The sequence below is a fragment of the Erpetoichthys calabaricus genome, chromosome 1 (genome assembly GCF_900747795.2).
Source record: "Erpetoichthys calabaricus chromosome 1, fErpCal1.3, whole genome shotgun sequence".
In the NCBI taxonomy this organism is placed as follows: domain Eukaryota; kingdom Metazoa; phylum Chordata; class Cladistia; order Polypteriformes; family Polypteridae; genus Erpetoichthys; species Erpetoichthys calabaricus.
In genome coordinates this window covers 68,141,715-68,162,300 of record NC_041394.2, presented here as the reverse complement: position 1 = coordinate 68,162,300, position 20,586 = coordinate 68,141,715, and the positions used below count along the sequence as shown (strand labels likewise).

At 42.4% G+C, this 20,586-nt stretch overlaps 1 protein-coding gene across 1 annotated transcript in view; it reads right to left on the bottom strand.

Moving 5' to 3' along the window:
• Positions 1–20,586, bottom strand: part of LOC114643210 (macrophage mannose receptor 1-like) — a 229,625-nt gene that overhangs the window by 10,297 nt on the left and 198,742 nt on the right. Inside the window, exon 6 of the mRNA XM_051921775.1 lies at positions 11,770–11,997. Coding sequence (XP_051777735.1) covers positions 11,770–11,997 — 228 coding nt within the window. The remainder of the gene's footprint in view (positions 1–11,769; positions 11,998–20,586) is intronic.

Genomic DNA, 20,586 nt, shown 5'->3' with positions numbered 1-20,586 from the left:
GTAAAGCTAAGGGCGCTTAATATATAGACATATGGACAGAATTGGCCATAAATGCAGTCCTCATAAAACAATATTGTATGCACAGAAAGTTATTTGCTGAGGTTTTAAAATACTGAAAAGATCATGGAAATTTACAAGTATATTTAGGGTATTTAGGATAATCAACATGAATAGGTATTTGAATTCAGAGCTTTCCTTCTTTCTACCACCGTGTTCTTGCAATAGCCAATCCCCCCACACTTTCTGTACTGCATCAACAACTCCCCTCTACATATTTTGCTCTTTCCACTTCAACTTGTATAGCCAGCGATGAGTCCACCTCTGATCATCAGTATGGCTTGTCCATAACTGATGACCAAGGGAGAAGAGAACTGAGGAGACTACACAAAATATGTTACCAGATGGAATCAGTCCATGACTATTTAAGGCCTGTGCTGTCCAACACTGGGGTATTATCTGTTGATTATTCGGTCTGCCACTGAGGCCCTAGAAGATGCCGCTGCCCTGGAATACATCCTGTATTGTTCCAATTCCAAATAAGGCAGTGACGTCTTCACGTAATGACCACAGACCAGTGGTTCTCATGCCCAACATCATGAAGAAATTTGAGAGGCTGGTCCTCTTGTGAAACACTACTTGGACCCAACCTTTTTTCCCCTGAGAGCTACTTTTACAAAATGAAAATGGCCGAGAGCTACTCATGTTTTCTAACGTTTATTCTCATAACTTATTCCAACCCAAACAAACTGAATAAGCTTGTTTTGCCTGAATATTTACAAAATGTTGGTGTCCACAACTAACATTTTGTATTAAAACATCACATAAAATATTTAGTTCACCTGCAAAGTGCATTTCGTAGGTCTGTATGCATTTTCTAGTGTATCTCACACTATTGAATTAAAACACGAATGCTGTCAAAACAAAACAATACAATTACAAATACACAGATATTGCTTATTCATTTGTAATTTTGTTCCATGTCACTCCTTCACTTCACAAGAGTATTCACAGGTCCAGTTGCATGTGTGATGTGTTTTTTAGTTAGTGAGATGACTGGCACTGCGTGGAGTCAACAAGAGAGGTGTAGCCACTTAGGTTCACTGTTTTGGAGTCATTTAAATGTTCATCTGTCAAGTCTTGTTCTGAACTTTGATTTCATGACATTCATATCAGAAAAGGCAGACTCACAGAGGTATGCAGACCCAAACAAAGCGGACATTTTCAGAGCTGCTTGGTGAAGATTCTTAGTTATCTGGCTCTACTAAGCTCCAGAAATGCTAGGAATGCTGTTAAGACTTTAACTGCACATTATTTTGAAGGTTTACTAATATACAGTATAATATATAAAATCCAGTGTCTCTCTGTTTGTACGCTTTTCACGAGAGAACTACTTAACAGACTTAGATTGGTTTTTTTTTCTATAATTTGTTTGAATATTCCAGTTGATTTTGCGACTTCTCTCATTTTGCTATGTATCATAGTTCGCTTTCGGTACCGATTTATTTGCGCAAATCCAAGAAACACGCAGCGGGCCGAGGGGAGGGGCCTTCCTCACTCACTCACCACCTTCAGGGCATGTACCTTAACTCTGCTTAGCTAGCGAATGAGAGAACAATTGAATTCAACTTTGCTTGATATTTAAAATGAAGTGTTATTTAGGTCTTCATGAGTTTGAGTCCGGATATTCTCTTAAGTGTATACCACATTGAAAATACAGATTGCAATTCAGATTGTGGAACATGATTTTGTGTTAAAAGGATCATGATATGATTGTGTGGAAAGATCGCCCACCCCTAATTTGACTAATCAAGCTTTCAAATTTATGTAGGATTCATTAACCCTTTGGCGAGCTACTTGGAAAGGGGTTGTGAGCTACCGGTAGCTTGCAAGTGACTTGTTGGAGACCCCTGATGTATCTGCTTCACAAGGCTTAACACCCACATTTCACTTTTCAGGTGTTTTCAATACCATCCAGCCATCACTGTCAAGGGTCAAGCTCAGGTATATTGAGGTGGATGAGCCTAGGGTGTCAGAGAAAACTGACTATCTGTCAGGAAGACCACAGTTTATGAGGCTTAAGGACTAAGTCTCTAAAGTGGATGTAAGCAACAGTGTAACAACAAAAGGAAAAGTCTTGCCTCCTGTCCTCTTCATCCTGTACACCTCTGCCTATAAATATAACACCAGACCAATCAGAAAATTTGGTAGCACTTTACATGAAGTGTCCATAATTACGCTGTAACTACTATGTAATTACCTGTATACGTACAGTGTAACTATGAGTTATTACTCCGTACTTCCTGTGTAATACAAAGTAACGCTATAGTTAATTACTCAATTGTCATTTTTATTCCACAGTGTATAGAATTGCAATGTATCAATTTATCACTGATCCAAAAACAAGTGTACTTACATAATTACAATGTATCTGCACTTTCAAAATGTAATAAAAACATCAGGGTATGTAACTACAACTATGTAACGGATGTTCCATAGTCTGGGAAATTTTAATGGAGAATTGCAGCGATAACTGCATAGGTTTTTGATGATATTTCAAGATCTGTTTAAAATGGTGAAAACACATTTGCAAAATGGTTAATGCTTTTGCCTCACAGATCCATTATCCTGAGATAGAATTCTGTCTGGAGATATGTATGTAAAATTTGTACGTTCTACCCATGTCTCCCTATGTCTTCTTCATGGGTTTTACTGCCACATCCCAGGAACATGTAGGTTGGGTTACGTGGCCACATGTGTGAGAGTGTGACTGCTGGTATGTTTGTCAGTGGGCCCTGCAATGGGATGGCTCCCCATCCTGGGCTGTTTCCTGTCTTGTGCCCAGTGATGCTTGGAATGGCTCTGCAGCCCTGTGCACCTTGATTGAATGATGCAAGTTTGGCAGTATTACGTTAGGGATGGGTGTAATAATGGCCCAAAAAATTCAACAATAAATAGTGTAACACAACTACAAGAATGTGACAAATATTTGTTTAAGCAAAACATGTCAAGGAGGTGCCCCTCTAGATTTTGGAAAAAAGCGTTAACCATTTTGCAAAGATGTTTTCACCAGTTAAAAAAGATCTTGAAATATCATCGAAAACCTATGCAGTCATCACTACAATTCTCCATTAAAATTGCCCAGACCATGGAACATCTGTTACATAGTAGTAGTTACATGCCCTAATGTTTTTATTACATTTTGAAAGTACAGATACAACGTAACTATATAAGTAAACTTGTTTTTGGATCAGTGATAAATTGTTACATTGTAATTATATTAACTGTGGAATAACAATGACAACTGAGTAATTAACTATAACGTTACTTTGTATTACACAGTAAGAATGGAGTAATAACTCATATTTACACTGTACTTTTACAGGTAATTACATAGTAATTACAGTGTAATTATGGACACTTACGTAATGTAAAGTGTTACCGAAAATTTTCCTTGATTCTGCATTAATGGGGTGTCTCAACAAGGGGGCTGACACAGAGTATAGAAGTCAGGTGGAGAACTTGGTGCAGATAGAGTTTTCTGCAACTTAACATCAACAAAACCAAGGAACTTGTTATTGACTTTTACTACACCATATAGAACCTCTGTGCCCAGTGTGGACACTAGGTGGCACTGTTGCCTCTTTAAACCAAACAGACAGATGCTCAGGACAATCACAATTCTCTGTCTCTATTTTCTCCTTCACACCTCCCAGCAAGCTTTGTTCACCTCCACCCGATTCTGGCTTGTCTGTTGGGTGTTCCGCAGTCCTTTATATAGTTCTTGACCCGGAAGTGCTTCTGCCCTTCCGACCATGTGACATGCCAGCACTTCCGGGTCAGATGGATAATCCATCCATCCATCCTCTTCCGCTTATCCGAGGTCGGGTTGCGGGGGCAGCAGCTTGAGCAGAGATGCCCAGACTTCCCTCTCCCCAGCCACTTCTTCTAGCTCTTCCGGGAAAATCCCGAGGCGTTCCCAGGCCAGCCGGGAGACATAGTCCCTCCAGCGTGTCCTGGGTCTTCCCCGGGGCCTCCTCCCGGTTGGACGTGCCCGGAACACCTCACCAGGGAGGCGTCCAGGAGGCATCCTGATCAGATGCCCGAGCCACCTCATCTGACTCCTCTTGATGCGGAGGAGCAGCGGCTCTACTCTGAGCCCCTCCCGGATGACTGAGCTTCTCACCCTATCTTTAAGGGAGAGCCCAGAAACCCTGCAGAGGAAACTCATTTCAGCCGCTTGTATTCGCGATCTCGTTCTTTCGGTCACTACCCATAGCTCATAACCATAGGTGAGGGTAGGAACATAGATCGACCGGTAAATTGAGAGCTTTGCCTTATGGCTCAGCTCCTTTTTCACCACGACAGACCGATGCAGAGCCTGCATCACTGCGGACGCCGCACCAATCCGCCTGTCAATCTCACGCTCCATTCTTCCCTCACTCGTGAACAAGACCCCAAGATACTTGAACTCCTCCACTTGAGGCAGGATCTCGCTCCCAACCCTGAGAGGGCACTCCACCCTTTTCCAGCTGAGGACCATGGTCTCAGATTTGGAGGTTCTGATTCCCATCCCAGCTGCTTCACATTCAGCTGCGAACCGATCCAGAGAGAGCTCGGCCTGATGAAGCAAACAGGACAACATCATCTGCAAAAAGCAGTGACCCAATCCTGAGTCCACCAAACCGGACCCCCTCAACACCCTGGCTGCGCCTAGAAATTCTGTCCATAAAAGTTATGAACAGAATTGGTGACAATGGGCAGCCCTGGCGGAGACCAACTCTCACTGGAAACGGGTTCGACTTACTACCGGCAATGCGGACCAAGCTCTGACACCGGTTGTACAGGGACCGAACTGCCCTTATCAGGGGGTCCGGTACTCCATACTCCCGGAGCACCCCCCACAGGATTCTTCGAGGGACACGGTCGAACGCCTTTTCCAAGTCCGCAAAACACATGTAGACTGGTTGGGCGAACTCCCATGCACCCTCCAGGACCCTGCTAAGGGTGTAGAGCTGGTCCACTGTTCCGCGACCAGGACGAAAACCACACTGTTCCTCCTGAATCCGAGGTTCGACTATCCGACGGACCCTCCTCTCCAGAACCCCCGAATAGACTTTTCCAGGGAGGCTGAGGAGTGTGATCCCTCTGTAGTTGGAACACACCCTCCGGTCCCCCTTCTTAAAGAGGGGGACCACCACCCCGGTCTACCAATCCAGAGGCACTGTCCCTGATGTCCATGCGATGTTGTAGAGACGTGTCAACCAAGACAGCCCTACAACATCCAGAGCCTTTAGGTATCTCATCCACCCCCGGGGCCCTGCCACCAAGGAGTTTTTTGACCAACTCCGAGGCCCCAGGCTATGCTTCCTCATTGGAAGGCATGTTATTGGGATTGAGGAGGTCTTCGAAGTACTCCCCCCACCGACCCACAACGTCCCGAGTCGAGGTCAGCAGCACACCATCCCCACCATATACAGTTTTGACACTGCACTGCTTCCCCCTCCTGAGACGCCGGACGGTGGACCAGAATCTCCTTGAAGCCGTCCGAAAGTCGTTCTCCATGGCCTTCCCAAACTCCTCCCATGCCCGAGTTTTTGCCTCAGCAACCACCGAAGCTGCATTCCGCTTGGCCTGCCGGTACCTATTAGCTGCCTCCAGAGTCCCACAGGACAAAAGGGACCGGCAGGACTCCTTCTTCAGCTTGACAGCATCCCTCACCGCCGGTGTCCACCAACGGGTTCGGGGATTGCCAACATGACAGGCACCGACCACCTTACGGCCACAGCTCCGGTCAGCCGCCTCAACAATAGAGGCACGGAATATGGCCCATTCGGACTCAATGTCCCCCACCTCCCTCGGGACATGGTCAAAGTTCTGCCGGAGGTGGGAGTTGAAGCTACTTCTGACAGGGGGCTCTGCTAGACGTTCCCAGCAGACCCTCACAACACGTATGGGCCTACCAGGCCTGACCGGCATCCTCCCCCACCATCGAAGCCAACTCACCACCAGGTGGTGATCAGTTGATAGCTCCGCCCCTCTCTTCACCCGAGTGTCCAAGACATATGGCCGCAAGTCCGACGACACGACCACAAAGTCGATCATCGAACTGAGGCCTAGGGTGTCCTGGTGCCAAGTGCACATATGAACACCCCTATGCTTGAACATGGTGTACGTTATGGACAATCCGTGACGAGCACAGAAGTCCAATAACAAAACACCACTCAGGTTCAGATCGGGGGAGCCATTCCTCCCAATCACGCCCTTCCAGGTCTCACTGTCATTGCCCACGTGAGCATTGAAGTCTCCCAGCAGTACGAGGGAGTCCCCAGATGGTATGCCCTCTAGCACACCCTCCAGGGACTCCAAAAAGGGTGGGTACTCCGAACTGCTATTCGGTGCATACGCACAAACAACAGTTAGGACCCATCCCCCCAACCGAAGGCGGAGGGAGGCTACCCTCTCATCTACTGGGGTAAACCCCAATGTACAGGCTCCAAGTCGGGGGGCAAAAAGTATACCCACACCCGCTCGGCGCCTCTCACCGGGGGCAACTCCAGAGTGGTAGAGAGTCCAGCCCCTCTCAAGGAGATTGGTTCCAGAGTCCAAGCTGTGCGTCGAGGTGAGTCCGACTATATCTAGCCGGAACCTCTCAACCTCACGCACAAGCTCAGGTTCCTTCCCCTTCAGAGAGGTGACATTCCACGTCCCAAGAGCCAGCTTCTGTAGCCGAGGATCGGACCGCCAAGGTCCCCGCCTTCGGCCACCACCCAACTCACACTGCACCCGACATCCTTGGCCCCACCTATAGGTGGTGAGCCCATGGGAAGGGGGACCCACGTTGCCTCTTTGGGCTGTGCCCGGCCGAGCCCCATGGGTTCAAGCCCGGCCACCAGGCGCTCGCCATCGAGCCCCACCTCCAGGCCTGGCTCCAGAGGGGGGCCCCGGCGACCCGTGTCCGGGCTAGGGAAAACACCGTCCAAATTTTTTATTCGTCATAGGAGGTTTGTATAACCGCTCTTTGTCTCATCCCTCACCTAGGACCAGTTTGCCTTGGGTGGCCCTACCAGGGGCATAAAGCCCCGGACAACAGAGATCCTAGGATCATTGGGACATGCAAACCCCTCCACCACGGTAAGGTGGCAGTTCGAAGAAGGGCAGATGGATAATTCAAGTTTTTAATCAGCCCGGAAGCACTTCGGGGTTTCTGTCCTTGTCATCAGCTAATACTTCCGGGCTAGGTGAGAAATTAGTCTCCCACCATCTTCCTGCAGTGTCCCCTGGTAGCACCCACGGTACCCAGCAGGGCTGTGTTGCCGAACTCCATGTCCCATAGTGCCCTGCGGGAATCCGAGTCACTGCTACAGTCCAGAGAAGCTGCAATCTAGCATCTTGGGGGAGGCAGTGTCCTAGAAAAGCTGCCTTCCCCCATCCTTCCATCTCAAGGGCGTCCCAGCTGGGTTGAGCTGCTGCCCATCTCATACACCAGGCACTGTTAAAGGAGTGGATGTGGAGGTGGTGCACAGCTACAAGAACTTGGGGGTCCAAGTCAATGACAGACTGGATTGGCCTCATAACACAGAAGAACTATATAAGGAAGGGCTTTTTGTAATTTGTTACTGGGGATTGTTGTTGTTTGTTATGATATTTCTTGAGCTTCTGTGAAATGCTAAATTTCCCTTTGGGACAAATAAAGTACTATCAATCTGTCTATAGATGTATATAGTTCTTTAGTAATCCATTTATCTATCTTTTATATAATTCCCTATCTATCTATCTATCTATCTATCTATCTATCTATCTATCTATCTATCTATCTATCTATCTATCTATCTATCTATCTATCTATCTATCTATCTATCTATCTATCTATCTATCTATCTGACAAGGGTCAGACATTTGTGTGATTGGTTCGGATGACTGTCTTGTTGGGGCTTCATGTATAAAATGTACTTAGGCTTAGTAACATGCATAAGCCATTTCTTGTGCAAATTCAGGATTTATAAAACTTGCCATACTTGCCATAAAAATGGCAAATCTTATGGCAGATTTCAACCATGCTTAAGTCCTACTCAGATTTTACCTTGGGGTTGACATTTTAGCAACTTCAGGCTGCAAGATAATGAAGTGAAGAAAAAATCTAATATTTTTGCTCATTTCAATGACACATCAGTAACATTCTGATGTCCTTGAACTAATTATATTACAGTTTACTGACCATTCTCTCTATCCAATTATCTTCAGTGTTGGTAATAGCACCTAATGTTAATTTCCTTAGTGTATAGCTATTTTGTCTATAAAAATGGTGTGTTGTGTGCTATATGACATAACTGACAATGGTAACATTACCAAGATGCCAACCATCACACACAGCATGACCCTCAAGTTATATATTAATTGAATGTTTATAAAATCAAATTCATTTTGTGATGGGACCTTTATGACAACATTTGTGCAGTCAACTGCATTGATTACATTAGGAAAATCAGCAATCACTACAAATTGGCTTTTGATCCTGGTCTGCTCACTCTGGCCCTAAGGAAACTGGATGCATCTGGGTGGCATCTTAATGATTCCATGTCATACAGGTGACATGACATGGTTAGGAATGACTGCTACATTTCTCACTGGTCAGCCAGTTTACACTAAAAAGCACCCATTGACAAATATCCTATAGTTGTTAAAACCAGAACAGGGATTGTGTGATTTCTGTGTGATGGTCTCTATAATGTAGGCTCCAATTCAGAACAAAAATCCAAGTGGATGGCTCTAGAAGTCTAAATAGGCCTAAAAGCCATTCATCATCATGAACTAAAAAAATCATTGCAATCCCTGAAAACTCCTTGTGTAGCCTGCCATTGGCGATATCCTCCAAAAGAGATAGTGCTGCCATAGCCAATTATGTTATACAGCACACAGCACAACATGTATAATCTTTCTTTATGGTGATAGTGGGTAACTTCTCAGTGCCTGGTTTGTCACACCACTCACCAACCCACAAACAGAACAAGAGAGGAGATATGATGAAAGACACCTCTGCTGACAGTCAGTGATAGAACAAACCATTGGTTCATTAAATATCAGATGGTGGTGTTTGAACTTATTGAATGGCACATTGCCATACAGCCCCACAAAGGTTTGTCATATTGTAATAGCAATTGCAATTCAAAGATGTCATTTGTACAAAGACATGGATGTATTGCAACATTGATATTTGCTTGGAAAAATTATTTTAGTTTTTTACAAGTTCAATAAGAATGTTTTTAAAATTTCACACTTCTGTGTATACAACCTGAACAAATTCAGACTGTGTTTCCTTTTGTAAAAGTTGCATAATGGCACATAGTTATTGTTCTCTTCACCCAGCTACTCCCACACTTGTTATTTTTTTTTTATTTGTGACTTCTACAAGGAGAACAGCAAAAATATGCTTTGCAGCTCTCCACTTCAGCCAGTAATGCCTCAAGTTCTTATTCACTTCTGTTTTGTTTCTGCCTTTTCTCTTCTATTCTCCCACAGTTTGTAGTAAGAACGTCACTCAGGAACATGGCCAAATGTATGGTGATTAAATCATAAATATTCAAAAAAAGCATTTTTTTAAGCCATAAGTGCTTACTGGATGAAGGTGACTGGGTGTAGCTAAATGGACAAGCATGCGTGCATAGTTTCATATTTATAAGGAACTTGGTCTGGCACCAGTCATAGGTTTAGTTTTATAAATCATATATTTTTGTGCATATGCCATTTTTGCCTTTCAAGCATAAGCAAATTTTTAGTATGGAATCTAAGCAAGGTTTTATACACAAGGCCTCTGGTATCTTGAGTAAGTCTTGTGTGCCTTCACTCAGACTGCTCTTTGAGTAGGTACTGATGTATTTTTCTTCTAAGGCTCCTAGTTCACAAAAATAAGACATACTGCCCCCTTGCCAGCTTTCTTTTTTGACCAGACAGCAAATGTTGCCAGTGCCAGCACCTGCTTTACTTCACATTTCAGCAATTTGTTTACTACAGGAAAGAAAACAAAGAGCAATTTATTAATCCATCCATTTTCAAACTGGCATATTTAATGCAGTGTCACATTAAACTGGTGCCCACCCTGAGTCCTAGACAAAAAGATAATTTATCAAGCCTGTTATCTTTGTGAGCTGAAAGCTGATAAGCCACTGTCTTTGGGGTAAGAAGCCACTCACTATCTGTGGAACAAAAAGCTCACAAACTTTATTTGAAAGTTACTCTCCATAGAGTCTGGTTGCCATGAACAAACTCTAAGATTCACTCTGCCAAGTCAAGCCCTGTGCCAGTGACTGAGCCTATTTGAAAAAGACTGAGAAGCAGAGTAACGCATTTCCCTGTGAAGTTACAGCAAGCTGGGAAAGGCAGCATCACACGGAGAAAGAGGCATGTAGCAAAAACAAAGAGTGACCTCCAACACAAAAAGAGTCACCCACTTGAACTCAGAGTAACAACTCCACACGACATCAGATTTGGTATTTTAACTTTAAATAGCCAGTAAACAGCTAGCTTCTTCTGTGTTATATGTTTGTCTCTCATGTCTGTCCTATGTCCTGTCTTCTATTTAAATTTATATGCAGTTATCATGTTTCTATAATCCTTGTGTTTATCAATAAATTATATTATTGTGTTTCTTGGGCAGCACGGTGGCGCAGTGGTAGTGCTGCTGCCTCGCAGTTAGGAGACCTGGGTTCGCTTCCCAGGTTTGCATGTTATCCCCATGTCTGTGTGGGTTTCCTCCAGGTGCTCTGGTTTCCTCTCACAGCCCAGAGACATACAGGTTAGGTGCATTGGCGATTCTAAATTGTCCCTAGTGTGTGCTTGATTTGTGGGGGTGTGTGTGTGCCCTACGGTGGGCTGGCGCCCTGCCTGGGGTATGTTTCCTGCCTTGCACCCTGTGTTGGCTGGGATTGGCTTCAGACCCCTGTGACCCTGTAGTTAGGATATAGTGGGTTGGATGATGGATGGATGGATTTTATTTCTTAAAAGCTTCAGTCATGTTATTGTAAGTCTATTGGCCGGTCACAACTCCTACACAGAAACGTAAGGAAAATAAAGTGGGAGCCTTACCAAATTATTTGATTGATTGCTAGCATTGCCAAAGGCAATACTGATAGTTAAGTGATTGATTAACATCAATTAATCATTTGTTTTTCTCATATCATGCACATTTTCTTATATTTATTTGGCATCCCTGTGTGGACAGAAGCAGTGATCTTACACTTTCTACAACAGCATTTGAAGATGGTAAATAAAATTGGTTTGTGCAATAAACATATTACAGTAAGATGGTAAAAATATGCCCTTACAAAAAAGAACTCTGTACGTGTTTTTCTTTACTATTTACCTGGGGATAACAACTATTCTGTTAGTGAAGAACTTGGACATAAATTTAAATTAATATTTATTGAATGTTCAAGGGCAGATTTGCCTTGAGAATAAAAATGAATAAATAATTCACCTTAATAAATAAAACAAATGTTAACAACTGAAAACATGCCTATTTAAAATTGAATTAAGTGCTCAAAAGGACCTCAATAAATATGACTTTTGATTAGCTGAAAACTATTATTGATATTTCTCATATGTACTGTATAAATCAGTTTTCTACAAAACAAAAATGCTACATGCTTGATTTGTTAATGCAGATTTGTAAAAAGGTAGAGTAAAAAAATCTAAATGTTCTAATTGTGTTGCCTTGTTTTCAGCATCCAGTCTTGTACCGTTATTTAACATTATTTAAAATTAAATCACTCTCACCATTGTAGCACAGAAAAGGATTCAGTGCATTGCAGTCTGAGTCATTCCAGGAGCCATCTGACTGGAGCACAGCACAGTAAAAGTTACGCTTCCAGTTTGTGTAGGTGACTGGGTCTGAATTGGACCAATTCCAGTTATCATATTCATGCCGAAGACCAATCCAGGAGTTGAGACAGCAGTTACTCAAGTTCTTATTCATGGTTTCATTCTCAACAGTAATCAGGGTACCTGAGCAGTTCACTTTGCAGTAGTTCAGAGCGTTACTCCATGTTAGCTTATATGGCACATACTGTTGTGATGATCGTCCACATGAGCCTAAGAAACATTTTGCACAAATTTACATATTCACTGTTTGATTAAATATTAAAGTTACTTTTGAGTGAGAAATATCTTTTTTAACACAAGAGATAAATGATATCCTTACTGTTGCAGAAAAATGAATTTTGTGTATTACAGTCAGCATCACTCCATCCATTTCCTCCTTTTCCTATATGTCCTTGATAGTTAATTTCCACACACTTTTGATTATGATTATAATTATCTGGCTTGCCAACGCTCCAGCTTTGAAATGTTGAATTCCCTCCATCAGACCATTTCCAAGGGTTATTGGACAGGCCAATCCAGAAGGGAGTACCCTGTGATTTGCTCTTTATCACCTCATTTTCGCTTTCATTTCTTATAGTGACCAGGTCTGTGTAGTTCACTCTGCAGTAGTTCTGAGCTCTGCTCCATGTCATACTCTCATTTATCCAGAAATACCTCTCACTGATGTTGTTTGTTTCTGTAAATACAGAATACTGAATGTAACTGCATTTATGACAAATAAAATCACTAAAAGGCATGAAAGCACAATATTATAGATTAATATTGTCTATATTAAATATATGCTGCGGTGGGTTGGCACCCTGCCCAGGATTGGTTCCTGCCTTGTGCCCTGTGTTGGCTGGGATTGGCTCCAGCAGACCCCCGTGACCCTATGTTCGGATTCAGCGGGTTGGAAAATGGATGGATGGATGGATATTAAATATATGTTATTGTAATGCATCACAAGATTAAGAAACAGTTTTAGGAGTATTTTTGGAGATTTTTTCAATCAAAATTAAGTATGTCCATTACAGCATGTAGCAACACACTGTTGATATTTCCTAATTTATTTTTTCTCAACTTTGTTTATGTTTGGTGACCACAAGTACAGACGATTGGCTAAACAAGTTTGCTGTCTTCATCTTTATTTATCAGTATGCTGCTGCTGGAGTATGTGAATTTCCCCTTGGGATTAATAAAGTACCTATCTATCTATCTATCTATCTATCTATCTATCTATCTATCTATCTATCTATCTATCTATCTATCTATCTATCTATCTATCTATCTATCTATCCTTCCTCCTACAGCTCCTATAAATGCATTATTCATAGTTATGATACATTTTGTCCACTGTTCTACATTTTTCTTTGTGCAATTTTATACTTAAGCAATGGAAAGGGGCTAGACAAATAAAATGTATTATTAATATTATTACTGTATACAAGTAATATGATATAATCAGAGTCAGTGAGTCACAGGAAGTATTATGATATCGCATTCCTGATATCCAAGAAAAACCCAGGCTCCTGGATAAGGCCATTAGCTCTGCAGGGTGGCAGCTTGTTTGTGCCTTTGTGACAACATAACAAAAATATCTCTAAAATGTTTATTGACCTATTGTGCTTTTTTCTAAGTTTTAGGTGTACATAGGTACACAGGTAAACATAGCACATGGAGCATATTTTATTACCTCTAAAAGTGATATTGAAGCAGTATGACACAATTACTCACTTACTTACGGACTGAATAATATTTATATTTATTTAGATAATATTGTACTGCTTAATGCTTTTTCAAACAGGTCACAATCTCTTGTTACATTATTATAAAACCAGACATAACATTAACTATTGCTCCCTGAATGAAAGTTTATGTGAAACTTTATTGATGTTTACCTGCTTTCTATGCAAAACAATGTTTGTCTCCTGCACTAATTAGCAATTCATGTCTGATTTACTGATATATCTATCACTTCAAGATTGTGAGACAGAAAAGAAGGTGGACATAAAGATATCTAATGCACTATGCTAAAGAGAATATGAAATATTATCAATTTATTAATAAAACTTTTCATTCTTATCCTTTTTTCTGCATTTATATATTGCTGATGGAGCATTAGGACTCAGGAGAGGACTTGTACAAAGCGGATTGGAGTTTAAATATGGCCCAAAGCAACCATCTGACAAAGTTATGGGCTCTCATAGCACAGCGCCTGGTGTTGAAACTCTGTACATGCAGGATAATAGTTGCTGACAAGCTATACAAATGCATAAAAATTATTTCACTGCAATTATTTTTATTATATTTCTTTGGTGGGAATGTTTTAAATTATGTATGACAATGCTGTTAAGTTATCTGTGAACATTTTGAACCACAGTTGCTGAAGATTTATGCTGGGCTGTATTTGTATTTTGGCATTCTTTTACTATTACTTCACATTAATCATACATCAGCCTTGGGTCACTTGTTCAGAAAAAACACTTAATTTGGGAAATTATAAAAGGGCACCATAGGGTGTGTTTTATTATTCTGAATTAGTTTTTACTAAGAAATATCTCATGGGCTACCTCCCTGCTCCAAATTTGTTTAGTCAGTGTTTTTTTTTTTCTGTAGCCACATATGTGGGATTTGCTGTTAAAAAGTAGATGTTACCAAGTTAAATATAAGTAAATTCAAATAAATACTTTTTTCGTATACGTGGCTTCTAAATTAATGTATAATACCAACAAAGAAAAGTGTTTTCATTACATAAATCCACTGGTGACTTGATAGTTACGAATAGCAGGTTTAAAAATCAGGTGTTAAGTGATGATGTATTTAATGATGGAATGAAAAGAGAAGCTAGATGTCATTAAAAATAAAAAATACAGTAATCCCTCGCTATATCGCGCTTCGACTTTCGCAACTTCACTCTATCGTGGATTTTTTATTTAAATATATATCGCAGATTTTTTGCTGGTTCACAGATTTCTGCGGACAATGGGTCTTTTAATTTCTGGTACATGCTTCCTCAATTGGTTTGCCCAGTTGATTTCATACAAGGGACGCTATTGGCAGTTGGCTGAGAAGCTACCCAACCAGAGCGCGTATTATGTATGAAATAAAACTCCTCAAATATATTGTGAGCACGGGGGCTGTTCGCACCCCTAGAGGATACGGCCGCTCCTCAAAAAACGCTGAAAGATTACCTTCACATTGCTCCCTTCCTTGCTGGGCTTACATGTGGCTGTTTTGTCAAACGACATGCTTCCCGCACGGTGCTTCACATACTTAAAAGCTCGAACAGCACGTATTGATTTTTGATTGTTTGTTTTTCTTTGTCTCTCTCACTCTCTCTGCCATTCTCTACTCCTGACGGAGGGGGTGTGAGCAGAGGGGCTGTTCGCACACTGGCCTAGAGGATACGGACACTTCTCTAAAAAATGCTGAAAGACTACCTTCACATTGCTCACTTCCTTGCAGCTGTTTTGTCCGGCGGTGCTTCACATACTTAAAAGCCAAACAGCCCTATTGATTTTTGATTGTTTGCTTTTTTCTCTCTCTCTCTCTCTGACATTCTCTGCTCCTGATGCGCACTCCTTTGAAGAGGAAGATATGTTTGCATTCTTTTAATTGTGAGACGGAACTGTCATCTCTGTCTTGTCATGGAGCACAGTTTAAACTTTTGAAAAAGAGACAAATGTTTGTTTGCAGTGCTTGAATAAAGCTCCTGCCTCTCTACAACCTCCTGTGTTTCTATGCAAATCTGTGACCCAAGCATGACAATATAAAAATAACCATATAAACATATGGTTTCTACTTCGCGGATTTTCACCTTTCGCGGGGGGTTCTGGAACACAACCCCCGCGATCGAGGAGGGATTACTGTATTTTATTTAAGAGCCTAATGTCAAATCCTGTGTATTTGCTAATTTTTGGAAATTTTCACATCCACCTCTTATTTGAGTGTTACTGTTTCATAGCCTGTCACTTTCCATGGCTCTGAGGGCGGTTGCTTTCACAGCTGTACATACATAGAGGTTCTCCAGACTTGAACTTTATACATTATTAACTTCCTTCCAACTTAGGAATCAGGATATGTGATGGTAGTATTTGAGGATGAGGAAGAGCCCAGTAGCTGCACAGTATAAATGTGGACTTGTTGATTGTAAAGTGTGATAGAGGACAGGTAACTAAAGAAGAATGAAGTTCTACATAGTGCCTCTACATCCAGATGAGCTAGACATTTTTTCCAACAACATCTTGCCAAACATTTTCAGACGTATTTGTAAAGAACACTTTCTCCTTGAAAAGACTGAGCTACCAGAAAAGGATGATATTGTGAGGCAGGTCTGAAATGATACAACACCAAACCATTGTGATTCTTCTTAATGTTCACTTTTAAATTTTGCACAATATCTTATTTCTCCCACCAATCCCTGCAGCAACAATCAAAGCTGCTGAATGGCATAGTACATCTGGGGCTGCTGGGATTTGCAGTCATGTTAAAAGTGATGGTTTGAGCCATGGCATGTTTACCTCACAGTGCGCCTGATAAGCTCTGTCACGTCATGTAAATGCAGCATTACGGTGCCCCGGAAACATTTAAAAAATAAGTAAAGCAGTACAGTAATCCCTCGCTATATCGCGCTTCGCCTTTCGTGGCTTCACTCCATCGCGGATTTTATATGTAAGCATATTTAAATATATATCGCAGATTTTTTTCTGGTTTGTGGATTTCTGCGGACAATGGGTCTTTTAATTTCTGGTACATGCTTCCTCAGTTGGTTTGCCCAGTTGATTTCATACAAGGGACGCTATTGGCAGATGGCTGTGAAGCTACCCAGCTTACTTTTCTCTCTCTCTTGCGCTGACTTTCAATGAGCCTGACGTAGGGGGATTGAGCAGGGGGGCTGTTCGCACACCTAGACGATACGGACACTCGTCTAAAAATGCTGAAAGATTATCTTCACGTTGCTATCTTTTGTGCAGCTGCTTCCTGAGATGACATGCTGCACGGTGCTTCGCATATTTAAAAGCTCGAAGGGCACGTATTGATTTTTGATTGAAAAACAAACTCTGTCTCTCTCTATCTCTCTCTCTCTCTCTTTGTCTGCTCCTGACGGAGGGGGTGTGAGCTGCCGCCTTCAACAGCTTTGTGCCGCGGTGCTTCACATAGTTAAAAGCCAAACAGCCCTATTGATTTGTTTGCTTTTCTCTATCTCTGTGACAGTCACTGCTCCTGACACACACTCCTTTGAAGAGGAAGATATGTCTGCATTCTTTTAATTGTGAGACGGAACTGTCATCTCTGTCTTGTCATGGAGCACAGTTTAAACTTTTGAAAAAGAGACAAATGTTTGTTTGCAGTGTTTGAATAACGTTCCTGTCTCTCTACAACCTCCTGTGTTTCTGCGCAAATCTGTGACCCAAGCATGACAATATAAAAATAACCATATAAACATATAGTTTCTACTTCGCGGATTTTCTTATTTCGTGGGTGGCTCTGGAACGCAACCCCCGCGATGGAGGAGGGATTACTGTAATGCATATCTGTTTTTTTAAGTAATGCAGTTATTTTTGCTTCAATAAAATATGTTTTGCATTATGTTACTCATTACCGTAAAAGGTAACTTGACTACAAAACATGTTATTATTAACGCGTTACCCCAGCACTGTTGTTTGGGATTCCCCCAACTGGATATATTAATATTACCGAACTTAAATGTGAGTTGTGATTCCCGTTTATTGCTTAACTTGCACTCTTAACAATTTTATTACCCAGATCTCTTGTCTAAATAGAATGATGTTAATACAGCTTTTGCATTAAAGTAAGCTTTAACATATTTGATGTACTGCTATTTCTGAATATTTAGAACATCCATCCATCCAACCATCCATCCATCCTCTTCCGCTTATCCGAGATCTGTTCGTGGGAGCAGCAGCTTGAGCAAAGATGTCCAGACTTCCCTCTCCCTGGCCACTTCTTCTAGCTCTTCTGGGGGAATCCTGAGGTGTTCCCAGGCCAGCCGAGAGACATAGTCCCTCCAGCGTGTCCTGGGTCTTACCTGGGGCCTCCTCCTGGTTAGACGTGCCCGGAACACCTCACCAGGGAGGCGTCCAGTAGGCATCCTGATCAGATGCCTGAGCCACCTCATCTGACTCCTCTCAATGTGGAGGAGCAGTGGCTCTACTCTGAGCTCCAGACACCCTGCGGAGGAAAACTCATTTCAGTCACATGTATTCGCAATCTCGTTCTTTTGGTCACTACCCATAGCTCATGACCATAGGTGAGGGTAGGAACGTAGATCGACTGGTAAATTGAGAGCTTTGCCTTTTGGCTCAGCTCCTTTTTCACCACGACAGACCGGTGAAGAGCCCGCATCACTGTGGATGCCACACATATCCGCCTGTCGCTCTCCCATTCCTGTCTTCCCTCACTCATAAACAAGACCCCAAGATACTTGAACTCCTCCACTTGGGGCAGGATTTCGCTCCCAACCCTGAGAGGGCACTCCACCCTTTTCCGGCTGAGGACCATGGTCTCGGATTTGGAGATGCTGATTCTCATCCCAGCCGCTTCACATTCGGCTGTGAACCGATCCAGAGAGAGCTGAAGATCAAGCAAATGAAGCAAAAAGGACAACATCATCTGCAAAAAGCAGTGACCCAATCCTGAGCCCACCAAACCGGACCCCCTCAACACCCTGGCTGCGCCTAGAAATTCTGTCCATAAAAATTATGAACAGTATCAGTGACAAAGGGCAGCCCTGGCAGAGTCCAGCTCTCACCGGAAACGGGTTTGACTTACTGCCAGCAATGCAGACCAAGCTCTGACACCGGTTGTACAGGGGCTGAACCGCCCTTATCAGGTGGTCCGGTACCCCATACTCTCGGAGCACCCCCCACAGGATTCCCCAAGGGACACAGTTGAACACCTTTTCCAAGTCCACAAAACACATGTAGACTGGTTGGGCAAACTCCCATGCACCCTCCAGGACCCTACCAAGGGTGTAGAGCTGGTCCATTGTTCCGCGACCAGGACGAAAACCACATTGTTCCTCCTGAATCCGAGGTTCGACTATCTGATGGACCCTCCTCTCCAGGACCCCCGAATAGACTTTTCCAGGGAGGCTGAGGAGTGTGATCCCTCTGTAGTTGGAACACACCCTCCGGTCCCCTTTCTTAAAGAGGGAACCACCACCCTGGTCTGCCAATCCAGAGACACTGTCCCTGATGTCCATGCAATGTTGCAGAGGCGTGTCAACCAAGACAGTCCTACAACATCCAGAGCCTTGAGGAACTACAATATTTAGAACAGTACTATTGTATCCTTTTCAGATTGGAATCATGAGGATTTGATGAAGATGTGTATTAATACATTAACAGAAACACTAAAGCATATCTTCTTTTCATGAGAGCTATGCATCAATGAGACATAAGATATATGCACACATTAATTACTATAATTATATATTATATACAATATATAATAATAAACTACTTCAGTAAAGTGTATGTTTGACTTGCTGTTTTTGTCTTATGTAGTTCTCAATGGAAACCAATAATGATAAGACCTACACGTAGAATATCACAATTAAAAGGTTCAGTGCATGTCTTTTGCTGCACTCCTCAACAAATAAAATAAATGGACTTTTGTGAACTGCTACCTGTGTCATTTTCTGACATGGGTGATCCATCTGTAATGGTCTGGCACCCTGTTTGGCAAAGTCAGCAAAGAGGTTAATTAATTTTGTTTAACACTGTTGACAGATTGAAAGCAGAAAGCTAGTTAACTAGTAATAATTGAAACGTAGAAGGGTCTTGGTTTAGCTCAGCCTAGCAAAAAAGCACAATGCTGATTTGTCTTACAGTGATATCTGGGGTGCTTGAATCAACCAGACTGACTATTTCTGTGCCTCCTTATCCGAGCACATGAGAACAATTCCCTTTGATTTTATATAAAACTAAGATGTCAGGAGCCTTATAAATATGCTTAATTAATATTATTAGTTTTTGCTAAGACTAGTATACATACCGGGGCGGCACGGTGGCGCAGTGGGTAGCGCTGCTGCCTCGCAGTTGGGAGATCTGGGGACCTGGGTTCGATTCCCGGGTCCTCCCTGCGTGGAGTTTGCATGTTCTCCCCGTGTCTGTGTGGGTTTCCTCCGGGCGCTCCGGTTTCCTCCCACAGTCCACAGACATGCAGGTTAGGTGGATTGGCGATTCTAAATTGGCCCTAGTGTGTGCTTGGTGTGTGGGTGTGTTTGTGTGTGTCCTGCGGTGGGTTGGCACCCTGCCCAGGATTGTTTCCTGCCTTGTGCCCTATGTTGGTTGGGATTGGCTCCAGCAGACCCCCGTGACCCTGTGTTCGGATTCAGCGGGTTGGAAAATGGATGGATGGATGGATAGTATACATACCAGTATACATGAGAGCAGGAATTCAGTGTAATGTTTCACTGACCTTATCATTTCATATGATATTCCTAATTCTTGCTCAGTGGTCCTACCCATCAGGCTACAAACCTAAAATACTTCCATTTTTAACTTGTCAAAGGTCATACTTTACAGCTGTTGTAAAGTAATAAATGTTTAAATTTTATACAGTTGTAAATACTGTACTGTATGTCTCAGAATTTTATTTGCTGCAGTTTTTTTGCAATAAATATATCTTTACATGACCACATTATTTACTATTACAAATATTTAGATAAAATTAATACAGTAGAGTCTCGCTTATCCGACATAAACG